At 32.5% G+C, this 16,169-nt stretch overlaps 3 protein-coding genes across 3 annotated transcripts in view; 1 reads left to right on the forward strand and 2 right to left on the reverse strand.

Annotated features, from left to right (window-relative positions):
- The window catches only part of LOC133333663 (putative inorganic phosphate cotransporter), a 50,867-nt gene extending 48,296 nt beyond the window's left edge, over positions 1 to 2,571 (forward strand). The window contains exons 3-7 of the mRNA XM_061541952.1: positions 200 to 289; positions 366 to 839; positions 914 to 1,196; positions 1,263 to 1,504; positions 2,341 to 2,571. Coding sequence (XP_061397936.1) covers positions 200 to 289; positions 366 to 839; positions 914 to 1,196; positions 1,263 to 1,504; positions 2,341 to 2,571 — 1,320 coding nt within the window. The remainder of the gene's footprint in view (positions 1 to 199; positions 290 to 365; positions 840 to 913; positions 1,197 to 1,262; positions 1,505 to 2,340) is intronic.
- A 3,839-nt stretch (positions 2,572 to 6,410) lies between these two features.
- LOC133333664 (chromatin-remodeling complex ATPase chain Iswi-like) lies at positions 6,411 to 11,096 on the reverse strand. The gene is made up of 2 exons (XM_061541953.1): positions 11,046 to 11,096; positions 6,411 to 8,264 (listed from the first exon to the last, which is right to left on the reverse strand). Exons 1-2 carry the CDS (start codon positions 11,094 to 11,096, stop codon positions 6,411 to 6,413), a joined length of 1,905 nt encoding a protein of 634 aa, XP_061397937.1.
- A 1,625-nt stretch (positions 11,097 to 12,721) lies between these two features.
- Positions 12,722 to 13,294, reverse strand: LOC133333693 (UPF0587 protein CG4646). Its single transcript, XM_061541980.1, has 2 exons — positions 13,042 to 13,294; positions 12,722 to 12,968 (listed from the first exon to the last, which is right to left on the reverse strand). The coding sequence occupies exons 1-2, from the start codon at positions 13,292 to 13,294 to the stop codon at positions 12,730 to 12,732; spliced, it is 492 nt and encodes a 163-aa protein (XP_061397964.1). The 3' UTR covers positions 12,722 to 12,729.
- Between the last annotated feature and the right edge of the window lie 2,875 nt (positions 13,295 to 16,169).

Here is a 16,169-nt window from a genome sequence, read left to right on the forward strand (position 1 = left end):
AAATTATTTTAAAAATCCACGCCTTAGCTGGGCCTTGAAAAAAATTATTTTAAAAATCCACGCCTTAGCTGGGCCTTGAAAAAAAATTATTTTAAAAATCCACGCCTTAGTTGGGCCTTGAAAGATTTATTTTACAAATCCATGCCTTCTATTTGTTTCCCTTTTTTCTAATAAAAAATAAATGTCTTCTCCCTTCCAGGACAATGGACAAGATGGTGAATTTGCCTGGGATTCCGCTTTACAGGGTTACATTTTATCATCCTTCTTCTATGGCTATGTCATCACACAGGTAATTATTTTATTTTCTTCTTCTTCCTGCATTACAAATACTCACCTTCCTCTATTTTTTCTCCCCCCTCCTCCAGATTCCCTTTGGCATGTTGGCCAAGAAATATGGTGCTCTCAATTTCCTCGGTTATGGCATGTTAATCAACTCGGTCTTTGCCTTCTTGGTGCCCGTCGCAGCTCGTGAAGGTGGCGTTTGGGGCTTGTGTGTTGTCCGCTTCATTCAAGGTTTAGGTGAAGGTCCCATTGTACCCTGTACTCATGCTTTGCTGGCCAAATGGATTCCACCCAATGAACGGTCAAGAATGGGTGCCGCCGTCTATGCTGGGGCACAATTTGGTACAATTATATCTATGCCGTTGTCGGGTCTCTTGGCTGAATACGGTTTTGATGGAGGCTGGCCCTCTATTTTCTATGTATTCGGGGCGGTGGGTACCATTTGGTCTATTGCTTTCCTTATTTGGGTCTATGAAGATCCTTCAGCGCATCCCAGCATCAATGAACAGGAAAAGAAATATATCAACACCTCACTGTGGGGTACCACGGAAGTTAAGGTGGGTGTTTTTTTTTTCAACATTAATTTGAACATTGTTTGAATTCATAATATTTTTTTTTGTCCCTATTGCAGAGCCCACCCATTCCCTTCAAGTCCATTTTCAAATCGTTGCCCTTCTATGCCATCCTGTTGGCTCACATGGGCCATAACTACGGCTATGAAACCCTGATGACTGAATTGCCCACCTACATGAAACAAGTCTTGAGATTTTCATTGAAATCCAATGGTTTGTTGTCCTCCCTACCCTATTTGGCTATGTGGATCTTTTCGATGGGTATTTCTGTGGTCGCCGATTGGATGATCTCCTCAAAACGTTTCAATCACACACAAACCAGAAAGGTCATGAATTCGATTGGTATGTTTTTTTTCGACCTCAATTCGTATCTCTTGCTTAACTAATCTTTGTGTAATTTTTCTCCAGGTCAATATGGTCCCGGTTTGGCCTTGGTTGCCGCCTCCTATACCGGCTGTGATCGTGTGCTGACATTGGCCATTCTCACCATTGGCGTGGGTTTGAATGGTGGCATCTATTCAGGTTTCAAAATAAATCATTTGGATTTGACACCCCGCTTTGCTGGCTTCCTAATGGCCATCACAAACTGTATGGCCAATTTGGCTGGTCTATTGGCACCCATTGCTGCTGGCAATTTAATTAATAATCAGGTAATTATCGGGAGAATTAAAAAATTGAAAAAAAAAATATTTTAAAAATCCGCGACCTAACAAAAAATTATTTTGCAACCCGCCTTCTATGGACCTAAAAAAATTATTTTGCAATTCCAGGCCTTCTATGGACCTTGATTTTTTTTGCAATTCCACGCTTTCTATGAGCCCTGAAAAATATTATTTTGTAGCTCCAAGCCTTCTATGGGCCTTGAAAAAAATATTTTGCAACTCCACGCCTTCTATAGGCCTTGAAAAAAACTACTTGGCAACTCCACGCCTCCTAAAGGCCTAACAAAAAATTATGTTGCAACTCCACGCCTTCTATGGGCCTAGAAAAAAAATTATTTTGCACCTCCACGCCTTATATGGGCCTTGAAAAAAATTATTTTGTAACTCCACGCCTTCTATGGGCCTTGAAAAAAAATATTTTGTAACTCCACGCCTTCTATGGGTCCTGAAAAAAATTATTTTGCAAATCCACGCCTACTATGGGCCTAGAAAAAAAAAATTTTGCAACTCCACGCCTTCTGCGGGCCTAGAAAAAAATTATTTTGCAACTCCAGGGTTTCTATGGACCTAGAAAAAATTGTTTTATAAATCCACGCATTCTGTGTGGGCCTGAAAAAAAAATATTTTATAAATCCACGCCTTCTGTGGGCCTTGAAAAAAATTATTTTAAAAAATCACGCCCTGAAAAAAATTATTTTGTAAATCCCTGCCTTCTATGGGCCTCGAAAAAATTATTTTAAAAATCCACGCCTTAGCTAGGCCTTGAAATTTTATTTTTTCGTAAAAATAACTAATTTTGATATTTTTTTCGATTTTCCTTCCAGCCCACAATTGCCCAATGGCAAAAGGTATTCTTTATTGCCGCCGCCATTTACATCATTGCCGGTACCTTCTTCAATATCTTCGGTAGCGGTGCTCGCCAATACTGGGATAATCCCGAAAATGATGTGCGGGATAACAATGCTCTGGAATCACAGACACATGTCAGCAGTCAAGAGCAAGAGGAGGCTGCACGAAGACGGATAACAGCAGCCACCATTACAGCTAATCAATAATAGATACTACTACTAATAATAATAGTTATAATAAAAACCACAACAACAACAAAAGCATAGTTTGTAAATAATTATATTTTATATAGTAATAATTAATTAATGTACAGCGTCTTGTGTATACACAAATGAAAAAAGGCTAAATACAACAACATTTTTTTTTGTTTTGTTTTAGAAAATAAGAAAAAGAAACTAAAAGAATTTTAATTGTTAATTTTAAAAATAAATTGTAATAAAAGAAATTAAAAGAATTATTAAAAGGGGGAGGGAAGTTTGAAAAATCTTCCTCCATCATAATCAATAACAAATAAAATACAAAAGACATTAAAAATCAGGAACATTGTGTGAAACATGATATAAAAAATCAAAACTATTATTATTATTAATTTTTTTATTATTATAGTAATTATTATTATAATAATTATTATTACTGCTAGTGATAATTAAACGAAATATGTTATTAATTTTTTTTAGTTATTATTTTTTTTTGTTTCCTTGTTTATTTTTTGTTTTGTAAAATAATTATTTATGATTTTTTTAAATACCATACAAAACCACTGAAAGATTAACTAATTATTATTTTTTTATATGGAAACTAGTTAAAAGGTCCACTTTATAATAATAAAAAATGAAAAAGTTTATAAAACTACAACAACCACAAAAACAAGAAACATAATTATTTGGTAATGAAAATAAGCTAAATTTGAGTATTGATAAAAAATGATACATAATTAATTTTTTATAAAAAAAAAAAAATTTATAAAAAAAATTAAATTAAAAAATTAAAAAAAAAAAAATTCAATTTAATTTAAAAAAATTCTGGAAAACATTTCTAATTAATAAAAAATTTTGATATAAAAAATAATGGATAAATAAATTTTTTTTTATTAAAAATAAAATTTTTAAAAAATTGAAATATTTTTTGAAAAAAAATATATTTTTTTAAAGATTTTTGTAAAAATTGATATAAAAAATATAAAAAAATATATATTTTTTCGAATTTAAATGTTTCCAATATCTTATTTTATCAAAATATAAATTTAGCTTATTTGCCATTACTTTTCATTTTCGAGACCCAAGAAAGCAACTACAACAAATATCAGTATATTTAAATTTAAAACAAATTTTAGTTAATTAAAAAAGTGGAGAAGAAAGATGATAAAGAGCCGTAAGAGAGATTTCTAAAATTTCTTTCCAGAAATAAAATTTCAAAATAATAAAAAAAACATTAAGTACCTCATATATTTGTGAAAAGAAAATAACTTTTTTCAAAAGAATGTCTCTCTCTCTTATGAGAATTAATACAAAAAATACAACAAAAGATTTCAGAACAATAAATATTAATTTAAAAAAAAATCAACAGTTTTTTGAAAGAAAGAAAAATGTATTTTTTATGTTTGTTAAAAAGAAAACACATTTTTATTAAAAAAAAAACAAAAAAAAAATAAAATCGAAATAAAAAATGATTTTACAATTATTGCCATACTCCAACAAACAAACAAATTTTGAGTTTTTATTATTAAAAACATATTTTTTAAATATCCTTATTCGTTGACTTATATGTTAAAAATATATTTAAAAAAATCCACAATGTTTTATATACCGTAAGGATATTTATACCCTTCACCACACTGTGGTACAGGGTATTATGTCTTTGTGCATATGTTTGTAACAGGCAAAAGAAAACGAGATGGGCACATGGTTCCTTTTGAGAATATGCACAAAATCACTTTCTAAGTCGATTTATTCATGTCCGTCCGTCCGCCCGCCTGTCTGTCCATGTTAAATTGTAAACAAAGTACAGGTCGCATTTTTGATTCGAATTGAATGAAATTTGGCACAGCTCATTCATTTGGCCCAAGGACGAACCCTATTGAAATTGGGAATATCGGTTCAGATTTAGATATAGCTCCCATATATATTTTCGTCCGATTTAAGGTAAATGGTGCACCAAAGTCCCCAAATATCTTTCGATTCGCATGAAATTTGGCACAGCGTACTGAATTGAGCCTAGAATGATGTGCGCTAAGTTTCGTGAAAATCGGTTCAGATTTAGATATAGCTCCCATATATATTTTCGTCCTATTTAAGGTAAACGGTGCACTAAATTCCTAAATATCTTTTGATTTGCACGAAATTCGACATAGCGTACTGAATTGAGCTTAGAATGATGTATGCTAAATTTAGTGAAAATCGGTTCAGATTTAGATATAGCTCCCGATTTAAGGTAAATGGTGCACTAAAATACCTAAATATTTTTCGATTTTCACTAAAATCGGCACAGCGTACTAAATTAAGCCTAGAATGATGTGTGCTAAAATTAGTGAAAATCGCAGTGAAAATACATATTTTCGCCCGATTTAAGTTAAATGGTTACCAAAGTCCCCATATATAGCGAAATTTGGCACAGCGTACTGAATATATACAAAGTTTCGTGAAAATCGGTTCAGATTTAGATATAGCTCCCATTAAAATTTTTGTCCGATTTAAAGTAAATGTTTCACCAAAGTCCCCATATATCCTTCGATTTGCACGAAATTTGGATTTATTAAAAATGGCCGAATGTACAAAACTTAGCCTAGTGTAGCCTGTGACAAGTTTCGATAAAATCGGTTTAGATATCGATATTTTGCTTGAAATTTATTTACATAATTTTGTCCCATTGTAAGAAGCAACTCTATATCTGACCAAAATTTAGTATAAGTTGCAGAATGACATGGCTATGGATCCAAGTTCATGGTAATAGTCCTTCAAAAATGCATTTGCAATGAAAATTTTCAAAAATTTTTGCAATGAAAATTTTCAAAAATTTTTAATGGAGCTTAGAAAATATTTTTTTAACAAATCGGCACTTTCTGATAAGCCTAAAAAATATTTTTAAAAAAATCGCCTCTGGTTAATAAGCCAATTTTTTTTAATTCCCTCTCTATGAATAGCCCTTTATGCTCTTGTTGAAAAATAGTTTTTAAATCAAGGCGTGGATTTATTAAATTATTTTTTTAAGCCCCCATATAAGGTGGGTAATAATAAACCATGAATTTTAAAAAACAAAACATTTATTTCGTTTTACTTAAAATTTATTATATGAAAAAGAAAAACAAGTATATAACATAAGTTTGGATTGTAATCTCTTTCTTAGAAAATATATAAACAGCCGAAGAAAAGAAGATAGTCTTTATGGAGACAGGAGATGTTCATTATGGAGGCAGGAGATGTTCATTATGAGGTTGTATATGTTATATCATAAAATAGTTTTCATACAAATACAAATATTAGAAAACTAAACTTAAATAAAATTGGGGGAAACATGGAATGGTGACAAAGAACAAATAAAAAATACATATCATAACAAGTCAAAGTACAACATAACAGAAATAAAATTCTATTTTCTTTTTTAATAACTAAATTAGTTTGTAATATTTTCGGAAATGTATGTCATTGTTCTTAAAATATCAATATTATTTGTGAGTAGTATTTTTTTATAAAATTTCTTTAATATTATTTTTTTATATTAACAGAGAACAGGACCAAAAGTTAATAAGATATTCATTATTTTATATGAAACAAAATTTAGAGACTTCGGTAATACAGTTTTCAAAACGTAAAACAAATCGAGTATTTCAAATGTAATCCGAGAAAGGGACCACAGGGGTCTTTATAAAGGCCAATTGTTCTAAGTACCACAAAATTCATTTTTTTTAAGTCAGTTGCTATTTTTCACATTCACATTTTATAAATATTTTTCTAAACGCATAAAAACTAAATCTTCAGTTTAAAACACAAACAAAAAAAAACTAACCTAACTCTTTGTATCTTTATTATTATTCGCCACCACCTCCCTCCTACTTTCCCACCACTTTCTCTTCATCATCATCGTCATCATCATCTTTTGCAAGTATAGCCTTAATTTCTCGATCGCTTAAAACAAATTCTTTCCGCTCATCGATCTTTTCACCACGCAACATATCCAATATAACATCCTTACTCAATACAAATGCATTCTTGCCCTTTTGTATTACCGTCTTATCCAGTTCCAATTTCTTTTCCGACATCTGGATGATTTTCTCTTCGATCGTGTCTTTGGTAATTAAACGAAATACTCGCACCTTTTTCGTCTGGCCAATGCGATGGGCACGATCCATGGCCTGTAAATCCATTTGCGGATTAAAATCCGAGTCATAGAATATAACGACATCGGCTGTGGTCAAATTAATACCCAAACCACCGGCCCTGGTTGATAGCAGGAATATGAATACTTTTGAATCTTTGGCATTATATTCATCGATTTGTCGTGTACGTTCTTCGTGACGTGTGCTGCCATCTAGGCGACAATAGCTAAACGAACGCCACGCACAATAATCTTCCAATATAGTTAACATGATTTTAAATTGTGAAAATATTAAAACTCTTGATCCCTGCTGCTGTAGACGATGGAGAATTTTATCCAATGCCATCATTTTCCCCGAATTATTGACAATATGCATATCCGTGGTGTAGGGTGGTCCTGGTTCGGCACCATCGAATAAATACGGATGATTGGTACACTTGCGACATTGCATAAGTGTATTGAACAAATTCCTCTTTGTCACACTATTATCAATGTTATTTACCACCGTTATCTCCTTTCTCAATATTCTCTGATACCATTCGATTTGCATTTTTGACAGCCCCACATAAATTTTGGTGACTTTTTTCGGTTTCAAACTCTTCTCCACATCCAATTTTAAGCGGCGCAGCAGAAAAGGTTCCAATATGGAATGTAACCGCTTCACCAAGGCCGCATCATCCAGACAGGCATCTGTGTTGAACCATTGATCAAAATCATCGGCGCTATTGAAAATATCCGGCAGCATGAAATTCAACAAAGCCCACAATTCATGTAGGTTATTTTGTAATGGGGTACCGGTCAACAGCAAACGATTTGTGGTACTAAACTGTCGTATAAATGTCGATAGTTTGCATTTTTCGTTCTTAATGCGATGGGCCTCATCAATGACCATGTAGCGCCATTGGATTTTCTGCAACACCTGTTTTTCGTATCTTATCATTTCGTATGATGTTACACAGACATCCCAATTGCCGACGGCTAGAATATCCTTTTTAAAGTCTTTGCGATCCGATTTGTCGCCAATAAGACAGATAGCTCGAATCGTTGGACACCATTTCTGGAATTCATTCATCCAATTTTGTAGCGTTGATTTGGGCACAATAACCAAATGAGGACCAGCTTCATTACAATGGTGTTTCATATAGCCCAATAGGGATATGGTTTGTAGGGTTTTACCCAAACCCATTTCATCGGCCAATATGCCACAGATGTTATTCTCATACAGCGAAATCATCCAATTTAGTCCCACAATTTGATAATCTCGCATTTGACCTTTGATGTAATCGGGTGATGATACAAAGCGGAAGGGACCATTATTATTGTTGTTATTAATATCTTCTGTGATTTGTTGTTGTTTATTTTGTTTTTTGTTATTCTGTTTTTTTAGCTGTTGCTGCTGCAGCGGCTGTTTCTTGTTTGTTGGCAGTTTTGTTGTGGCCGTAAGGAAATTGGAAAATGATTCACTCTGTTTGAGTAGATATTCCAAACGGACATTACGATCAAGTTCTTCATTAGATTCCGTTGACAGACGTTGTTTTTTTGCCAGCGAATCAATTGTTTCGGTTGATCTTTTGCGTTTATTGTCGACCTGGAAATAGAAAAAAATATATATTATTATAAAATTTGGTATCATGTAAAGGTTTAATTTTATTAGAAACTCCTCCCAGAGAAAAAAGATATAACCAATATACCCGGGCAAAGCGAAGACTATTTCAATGCCCTCAAATCTCAAGTAGGAGGATCTATAATAATGGTTCATGTATTGTGGTTTATGATATGATTAAATGATATACTGGTAATTTTAAGCTTTTGGAGTAGTCCATGACGTCTTTGGAATCGCTCATGGTCCTTTAGGCTAGGTTCTCGTTTATGAAATAAATTGAAATTGTTTTCAATGCATAATATATTAGATGCAGCCTCGTGTAAAGGATATTTGAGTTTTTAATGTGTGAGGCCCTTGAGCCTCATTGCACATACCGGTTGCCTACCTAATAATTGCATTCAGCCCGAGCAGGAGTGCTTAATGAGACAGATTTTACAAAATGTTTAATTAGGTCAAAAGGTGGCCGACTGGAGTCACCGCAGGGGTAATCCGATGGCCAGACAAACATTATTTCCACAATGATGAAAATTTCCACAACAAAATGTTTTAATATTGGTTTTATATTGATCGGTTAATCGTTAAGTTCGTCAGTTCATAATCCGAATACCTAGTAGTAAATAGTAAAGAGGAAGAACTAAAGACTTCTAAATGGCAATATATGTTCTGTCTCCCTATCAATGAAGCTAATCTGCTACACAAATTGGCAACAATGATCTCTTGTGATTTCCTACTACTAGGCAGGTTACTTTCACTTTTTATTGTTATTCTTTAAAGGTGGCCATTGGAGTAATCTTCTGGATATTACGCATTGTTACACACATAACAAAGAGACGTGCATAAAAGCAGCTGTGAAAATGTAGTACACACATAAAGTCCTGCCATTCTATAGATAACAAAAGGATGAAAAAAATGGCTTTATTATTTTGAAAGTAAAACAACCCTAAAAAACATCTGCATCTTACCTTTGTTTGGGCGACATAGGTAGGTAGTTTTCGCCTAGAATAGTGAAAGTTGTGTGTGTGTTCCCCAAAACTACTTTACAAGGATTCTTTTCATTTGCAGAATGAAAATGAACTACGTTGAATATTTTGTTGCTATTTTAAGAGTATGTTTCATTTATATTGGGATTTTTGAAAACTATCTCTGGTGTCCTTTAAAAATATGTCTCATTAAGCCGATCCTTAGACAAGATTAACTATATTATCCTGAATGCTGGTCATAGGAAAGACAATTATATCCAATATAATATCCTTACTCAATACAAATCCATGCTTTTGCATTACCGTCTTATTCAGTTCCAATTTCTTTTCCGGCAACTGTATGATTTTCTCTCCGACATTGTCTTTGGTAATTAAAGGAAAAAATCGCACCTTTTTTGTCTGACCAATACGTGCTCCATGGCTGGTCATAGGAAAAACAATTACATCTACACTATTTTGATTACTTTCTTCCTATTTTTAGATATCGGATAATTTTGATACCGTTGGGGATCCTTTTGTGAGTTTCTAAGGAGTTTCATTGGAGTTTCTATCATTTTGTGTAGAAAGAATTTGATTTAAATAAAGTAGTCTTTAAAGGTGGGCGGCCATCGGTCTAGGATTTAAGAATTTCTCCTATCAAGAAATGCTAATACGAGCTATGCGACAGAATATTCCTTTTCAATAAAAAAATATGGGTAATCGAATCGTATTTTAATTGAAACTATACCAAATTTTGGACACCACTTTTTGCTATATAGGTATGAAGTTATTTGTTATCGGGATAGCTCGACAGCTTCAAAATGACTTCCATATACTGTCATAGATAATTTTATTAAATCCTTGTTCATTTGTTTTTTGTTGTTGTTTTGTCTAATATTGTATAAATACGAAATAACTGTGTGTGGCCGCGGATATAAAACTCTTATCCCATGTATAGATACCAACTAACACCGGCTAAACTTAGGAATTCTAATTTGCTGTCTAATTCGTAATCAGGACCTCAACTGCTTCAAAATGATACCCATATTGTCATAGTTAATTTTAAACTGAATAAAAAAAGTGCAAGTGTCATTACGGAACTCTGGAGGTTCACCATTCTGGAAGTATAGAATTTTGCTAGAAAAAAATCGATGTACCTATTTGTAGTTGTTTTAACGGGCTTACTGTTTTACATTATGGTTGTAATCTGATAGATCCCGGCTAAACTTAGGAATCCTATTTTGGCAAAAAATTCGTAATCAGGACCTCGACAGCTTCAAAATGATACCCATATTGTCATAGTTAATTTTAAACTGAATAAAAAAAATGTCATTACGGAACTTTGGAGGTTCTGGAAGTATAGAATTTTTCTAGAAAAAAAAAACTATGTATTTGTAGTTGTTTTAACGGGCTTACTGTTTTACACTGTGGTTGTAATCAGAGCCATTGGCCAGTGATATTATAAAATGTTCTAAATTATCCGCAACCAGGTCTTAAGTCCTAATAACCATAATATATCAAACTCCATCAATATTGCTTTATACCCAAGACAGAGCATGCAAAAATAGTTTGTAAATTTGATATGGCTTGTTGCGCAAAAAGTATTTATTCTTTGTTGTCCACTTATTTGCAGGACCCTCCATGGTTTCAAATTATCTACAAAACTAAGCCGGATTATGTGGATTACATCAATAAATTAAGTAATATTATACTTCACACAGACATGTCATATCTTGCAAAAATCCAAATGTCATTGCAAATTTATTGTAACCTATTGCGCCACAGAAAAACTCGCAATTTCTCTTACCACATTCTCCTTGTCTGCCACCAGGACATCTTCTCTTTCGAAACGTTTCATTGCAATCTATAGCACAACAATACCAAAAAAACGACTTAAAGGACTTTACAATTCAACAAACAAATCAGAAATGAATAAATTGTATGCCACATTTCGCGCCATGTCACCTTTTTCACCTAAACCAACAGAAAAACGTTCCAAATGATATGAATAAGGAAAACAAAAGAGGATCTTCAATGAAAAATGTGCACAAAAAACACATAATATATTTACGAATGTGTGTGTGAAACATAAGGGTGAAAATGTTGACAAGCGGCAGAAAAGAAATTGCAAAACTAGAAACAGGGATACATAAGTCGATTATAACCTATATGCCAAATCTCTTAGCGGCATTTGTTTTAATTTTGCCGAATAATGATTTTAATTTATAATTATTTATTACATAAATGAAATAAGTAAATGATTTTTGTTTATTTTTTTTCATTCAATAATAATCCATACCCCCACAATTTTGCAACGACTATACGATTATAGATCCCTATTTTACAAAAAAATTATATTAGGGTAGTTCACACTTCAAATTATAATTCACAGTTAGTGGTGTCTTATCCTAAATCCTGTTTATACAAAGACATCAATTTGATTTCGAATGGCAAGTCCATAGCTTTTACGTTAAATAAATTCTACCCATGGTACAATAATTACAAGGTAGGGCAGCTTGAGGTGAATAACAAAAAAGCAACAATGCACGTGTGGCCTCTTCTGTCAAAAATAAAATAAATATACGCAACAAGTGTTTGTGTTTATTTGACATTTTTTCTATACAAAACTAAAACCGCGAAAAATTAATGAAAGGTTATAATTTCTTCCCAAAATCCAGTAGGGAATACCATAAAATGTTTGTTTCATCCATAACAATGTAATTATTTCCAGACAAACGTGTTAAAAACTTTATGTTCATTTCAATTAAAATTGAATATATTTCAATTTATTTTGAATTTATTGACATTGTTTTCAAAACACATACACAATATATGTATTTTGATTTGATGGAACAAGCCACCCTGAGAAAAAATTGTAATCAGTTGGTAGCTGTGCCCTACCTTGTAATTATTATACCATGATTCTACCTCTCTAGATCATAAATATGGCCGGATTTTGGGAAGTATATCCATAAAACTACCATGGACGAAATGAAGCCTTTATAGACGAGCCGTAAGGGAGTCTTTATAGACGAGCGGAAGGGAGACGCATACGCATATTCATTTTAAACATAACGATACGCGACCGGTTCTTAAACATATTCCTTCCAGTGTACCCTTGAGCTTGACTCATACCTCTATGGACAATCTCCGTAGCTATAAAGTCCTCTATATACATCCTCTTTAACTATGTAGGCTCCAACAGAATTCCTACTTATCTACAGGAAATTCCAAAAAGACCCCTCCTCATTTACTCCAACCCCTTTTAAGTGTATCCTTATTCCATATCTCTGCACTTCTCCTTCTAACCTATTTAGACTTCGAAAAGGATCTACTTTCCTCTTTAAATCCTGGGAGTATATCAAAAAATATCATTTACATTTTTACATTTTTTACATTTTTTTATAAAATGCATTTTAGTTATAAATAAAAAAATCACACCCATGGGGTGGCAACATGCTCCTCTCCTTCCTTTCCTCCACTCTTTTTGTTTACTTCTTCAGTTTAATAAATTTCGATGCAAATTCATAAACGCCCACCGAATTGCCATTCTTCTCGTCATAGTCTACCCAATCATCTTCAGATAGATCAATATTTTCAAATGTTTGGCCGCCATCGACCGCCTTGGCTATCCAACCGGCACGGGGTGAGAATTCTACAGGTTCAGCACCACGACAATCGAAAATCACGATTGTTTTGAATTTACCATTATCGTCTTGGGTATAGGTGGCTGTAAAGAAATGGGGAAAACGGATAGGGTTCGGGTTTAATGGATTTAACTCGATCATCCATCCACTACTTACCATTCGACTTTTCCACAATATCTATGGAATTTTCCCGATTACACATTTTACATTTCATATAAAAATTGAAACCATCCGCATTTCGTGTATCCAATTGTGTTTTCTCCGATTCGATAATATCGTGCCATTTGTCGGATGTTTCACCACAATTGGTACAGGTGATTTTCACAAAGAATGCATAGTCGGGATGGCAGGTTTTCAGTTCTTCAATATTTTCTAAATTTGCTGAAATTTGTAGGCCAACGCGTACCATTTTTGGAACAAAGTTTTGTTTTTTTCTTAATTGCTTCTCCTGGAAGTTACTAGAGTCGTGTAGTTCAATGAATTTTATTCACTGAATGGTATTGCGTGAACTAGTCTCAACTGAATGTTCTCGACCGACAAAGAAAACAGCTGTTTATGCCGGCTAAAATACCAATTACCAAAATGAATAATGAGCAGTGTTGCCGTTAAAAAATGCAGTAATTAAATAAGTTTTTAAATACTACGAGCCAAAATATAATTCCTGCTTACCTTAGAAACTTCATTAAAAGTACCTTCCAATTTATACAGACCTCTATTAAGTTTATCCAGCTTGACTTGACTTACTTTACATTATTGTCTACCAGGGTTCTCCCTAACCTCTACAGAGCCCTATTGGGTTCTTTGTATCCTTGGCTTTAATTAGTTTGAGGTTATGATATTGAAAAATAAAAAAATGTAGTTTTTTTTTTGAAAAATACAATTTTTGTTTTATTAAATATTTTATATGTAGGTCTTTCATGTGTGTTAAAAATAGATATTTATGTGGATTTTCTTATCAACTTATATATTTTTAGCTTAATGATCGGTGTTTAACATTTTTCGTTTTTTATTTAAAATGTTTTGTTTCAAAACATATAATGTTAAGGTAAAATAGTTTCCAACAAATTTTAAATAGAAAAAAATGACTAAAAACAGCTATACAATCTGTTGTTACGAGATATTTGAATTTATATATAAAAAAATAATAAAAAATGAGAACAAAAAAATACCTACAATAAAGTGTTATATAAAAATATATATAGAATTTAAAAAAATATGTGTATTTTAAATTAATATTTGTTTTTTTAAGAAAAAAAATAAAAATGTATATATGACCATTACTTTACATTACTTAAAATTAAAAACAAAGAAGAAAAAATACAAAAAAGAATAAAATTAAAAAATAATAATTATAAAAAAAAAACAAAAAATAATAAAAAATTATAATGTTTCAAATCACTGGTCCTTAAATTTGAATAAAAAAGGAAAAAACCATTTGCATGCTTATCCACTAAAAAATAGTTTTTTAGGAATCTACTAGAATTAGAAATAATAAAAAATTACACTTAATAATTAAGATAATTATACACAAAACATTGTATGTATAATTGTCTAAAAGCAAGTCTAAAATCTCTAAGAAAGTTTTTACCACAAAAACAAAATTATATATAACATTTATAAAACAACAATTTGTTTTTTTGCATTATTGTTAAACAAAATCGAAGGCCTTTTTATGTAAGAAAAAAAAAATAAAAACAAATGTTTTTGTTTTCAATTAAAAAAGTTGAAAATATTGTTATCGACTAATGGCGATTTTTTTGTTTTATATTTTACACCACCTGAGGATCTGGAAAAAAAGGATTTGGTCTTTTACTTTGTTCGATTTTTTTAATTTAGATTTAATTGGAACCTTAATTTAAAATAAGTATGGGTTCGTTGTTGTTGTCCTATTGCAGTCCTATTGCCTTTACACAATGGGCTGAGGTGACAGACTTTGGCCTAGTAACACTCGGGTTATTTTGGATCGTAGACCCCTCTGTCGTGGAAACGTGTCGTGGGTTTGTAATCTGGGGTGTTTAATATTTTGCTGTCAGTGTAAAGTCTTATCAAGCCTTTGCTATGATAAACATACCTGTACAGAGCTCTAGACTTCAATAGAGCTCATACAGACCTATATAGATTTCAAAAAGAACCTACTTACTTATATAGGGCTCTCCATTGCCTATAAAGAACTCTATTGGGTTCTTCCTTGCCTATACAGGAATATATACAGAACTCAGACCTGTATTAAACTCATCCTATCCCATGCATACCTGTGTACAGACCTCTAGTCTTCTATAGATAGACTTCAAAAAGAACCTAATATTGAATCGGCAGCGACTAAGAAGGTGTACGACCCTAAAAATATATATTTTTTAATGTCTATACCTGAAGTATGTCCATAAAAATATTTTTACAAAAAATCCACGACTCATGTAGGACCATATAAATATTTTGTTATAGCTCCCATATAACTCTATTCGGGATTTTAGGGATATTGAGCTGGTCTTTGAATCGAATTGCCTGTAATTTGGTTTTTTGGCTTCTCATTAGGTGACAAATCTTCTTGCCACAAAATTATCAATATCGGTCCACGGCTATACCAAAGTATAGCCCCCATATGACGCTTTTCGAGATTTTAGGGATTTGGGTCTCATTTTTCAATCGAAATGTCTGTAATTTGGTATTTTGAGATCTCATTGGATAGCAAATCAACCTGCCAAAAAATTATTTGGTATTTAGGGTCCTCATTGAATAGGAATTTCTCCTGCAAAAAATTATCAATATCGATCCACGTTTTCGTATAGGCCCCATATAACCGAATTCTGGCTTTTGAGAATTTTAAACTCATTTTTCAATGAGAATGGCTGTAATTTGGTATAATGGTTTCTCATAGGGTAGTAAATCTTCCTGCCAAGAATTATCAATATCGGTACACAAATTGGTATAGCCCCCATATAACGGTATTCGGAATTTTTAGGATTTTTAGCTCCTTTTATAATCAAATTGGCTGCGATTTGGGATTTCGGTTTCTCTTTAGAGGACAAACCTTCATGCTAAAAATTATCAATATCGGTTCACGTTTCGGTATAGCCCCCATATAACGCCATTGGGAATTTTTGGCATCTTGACAAAAATATGTATTAAAAAATCTACGCCAGGTGTACGACCCCAAAAACATTTTTTTTTTTAAATCTGCGCCTCGTGTAGGGCTACCAAAATATATTTTAAAAAATCTAGGCCTCATGTAGGACTACAAAAGTAAAAAAAAATCTAGGCCAATGACTTTATAACCTTTTTGTAAA

This window comes from Musca vetustissima, unplaced genomic scaffold (assembly GCF_032173495.1).
Source record: "Musca vetustissima isolate MV318-11 ecotype Yass unplaced genomic scaffold, APGP_CSIRO_Mvet_v1 utg8392, whole genome shotgun sequence".
Lineage (NCBI taxonomy): Eukaryota > Metazoa > Arthropoda > Insecta > Diptera > Muscidae > Musca > Musca vetustissima.

What these genes read in the sequence shown, in the direction of transcription:
- LOC133333693 (XM_061541980.1), bottom strand. Translation starts at nt 13,294, where the DNA reads ATGGTACGCGTTGGCCTACAAATTTCAGCAAATTTAGAAAATATTGAA. An exon ending in TATTGTGGAAAAGTCGAATG is followed by an intron (nt 12,969 to 13,041) that starts GTAAGTAGTGGA and finishes ATTTCTTTACAG; the next exon opens with CCACCTATACCCAAGACGAT.
- LOC133333664 (XM_061541953.1), bottom strand. Translation starts at nt 11,096, where the DNA reads ATGAAACGTTTCGAAAGAGAAGATGTCCTGGTGGCAGACAAGGAGAAT. An exon ending in TGGCAGACAAGGAGAATGTG is followed by an intron (nt 8,265 to 11,045) that starts GTAAGAGAAATT and finishes TTCTATTTCCAG; the next exon opens with GTCGACAATAAACGCAAAAG.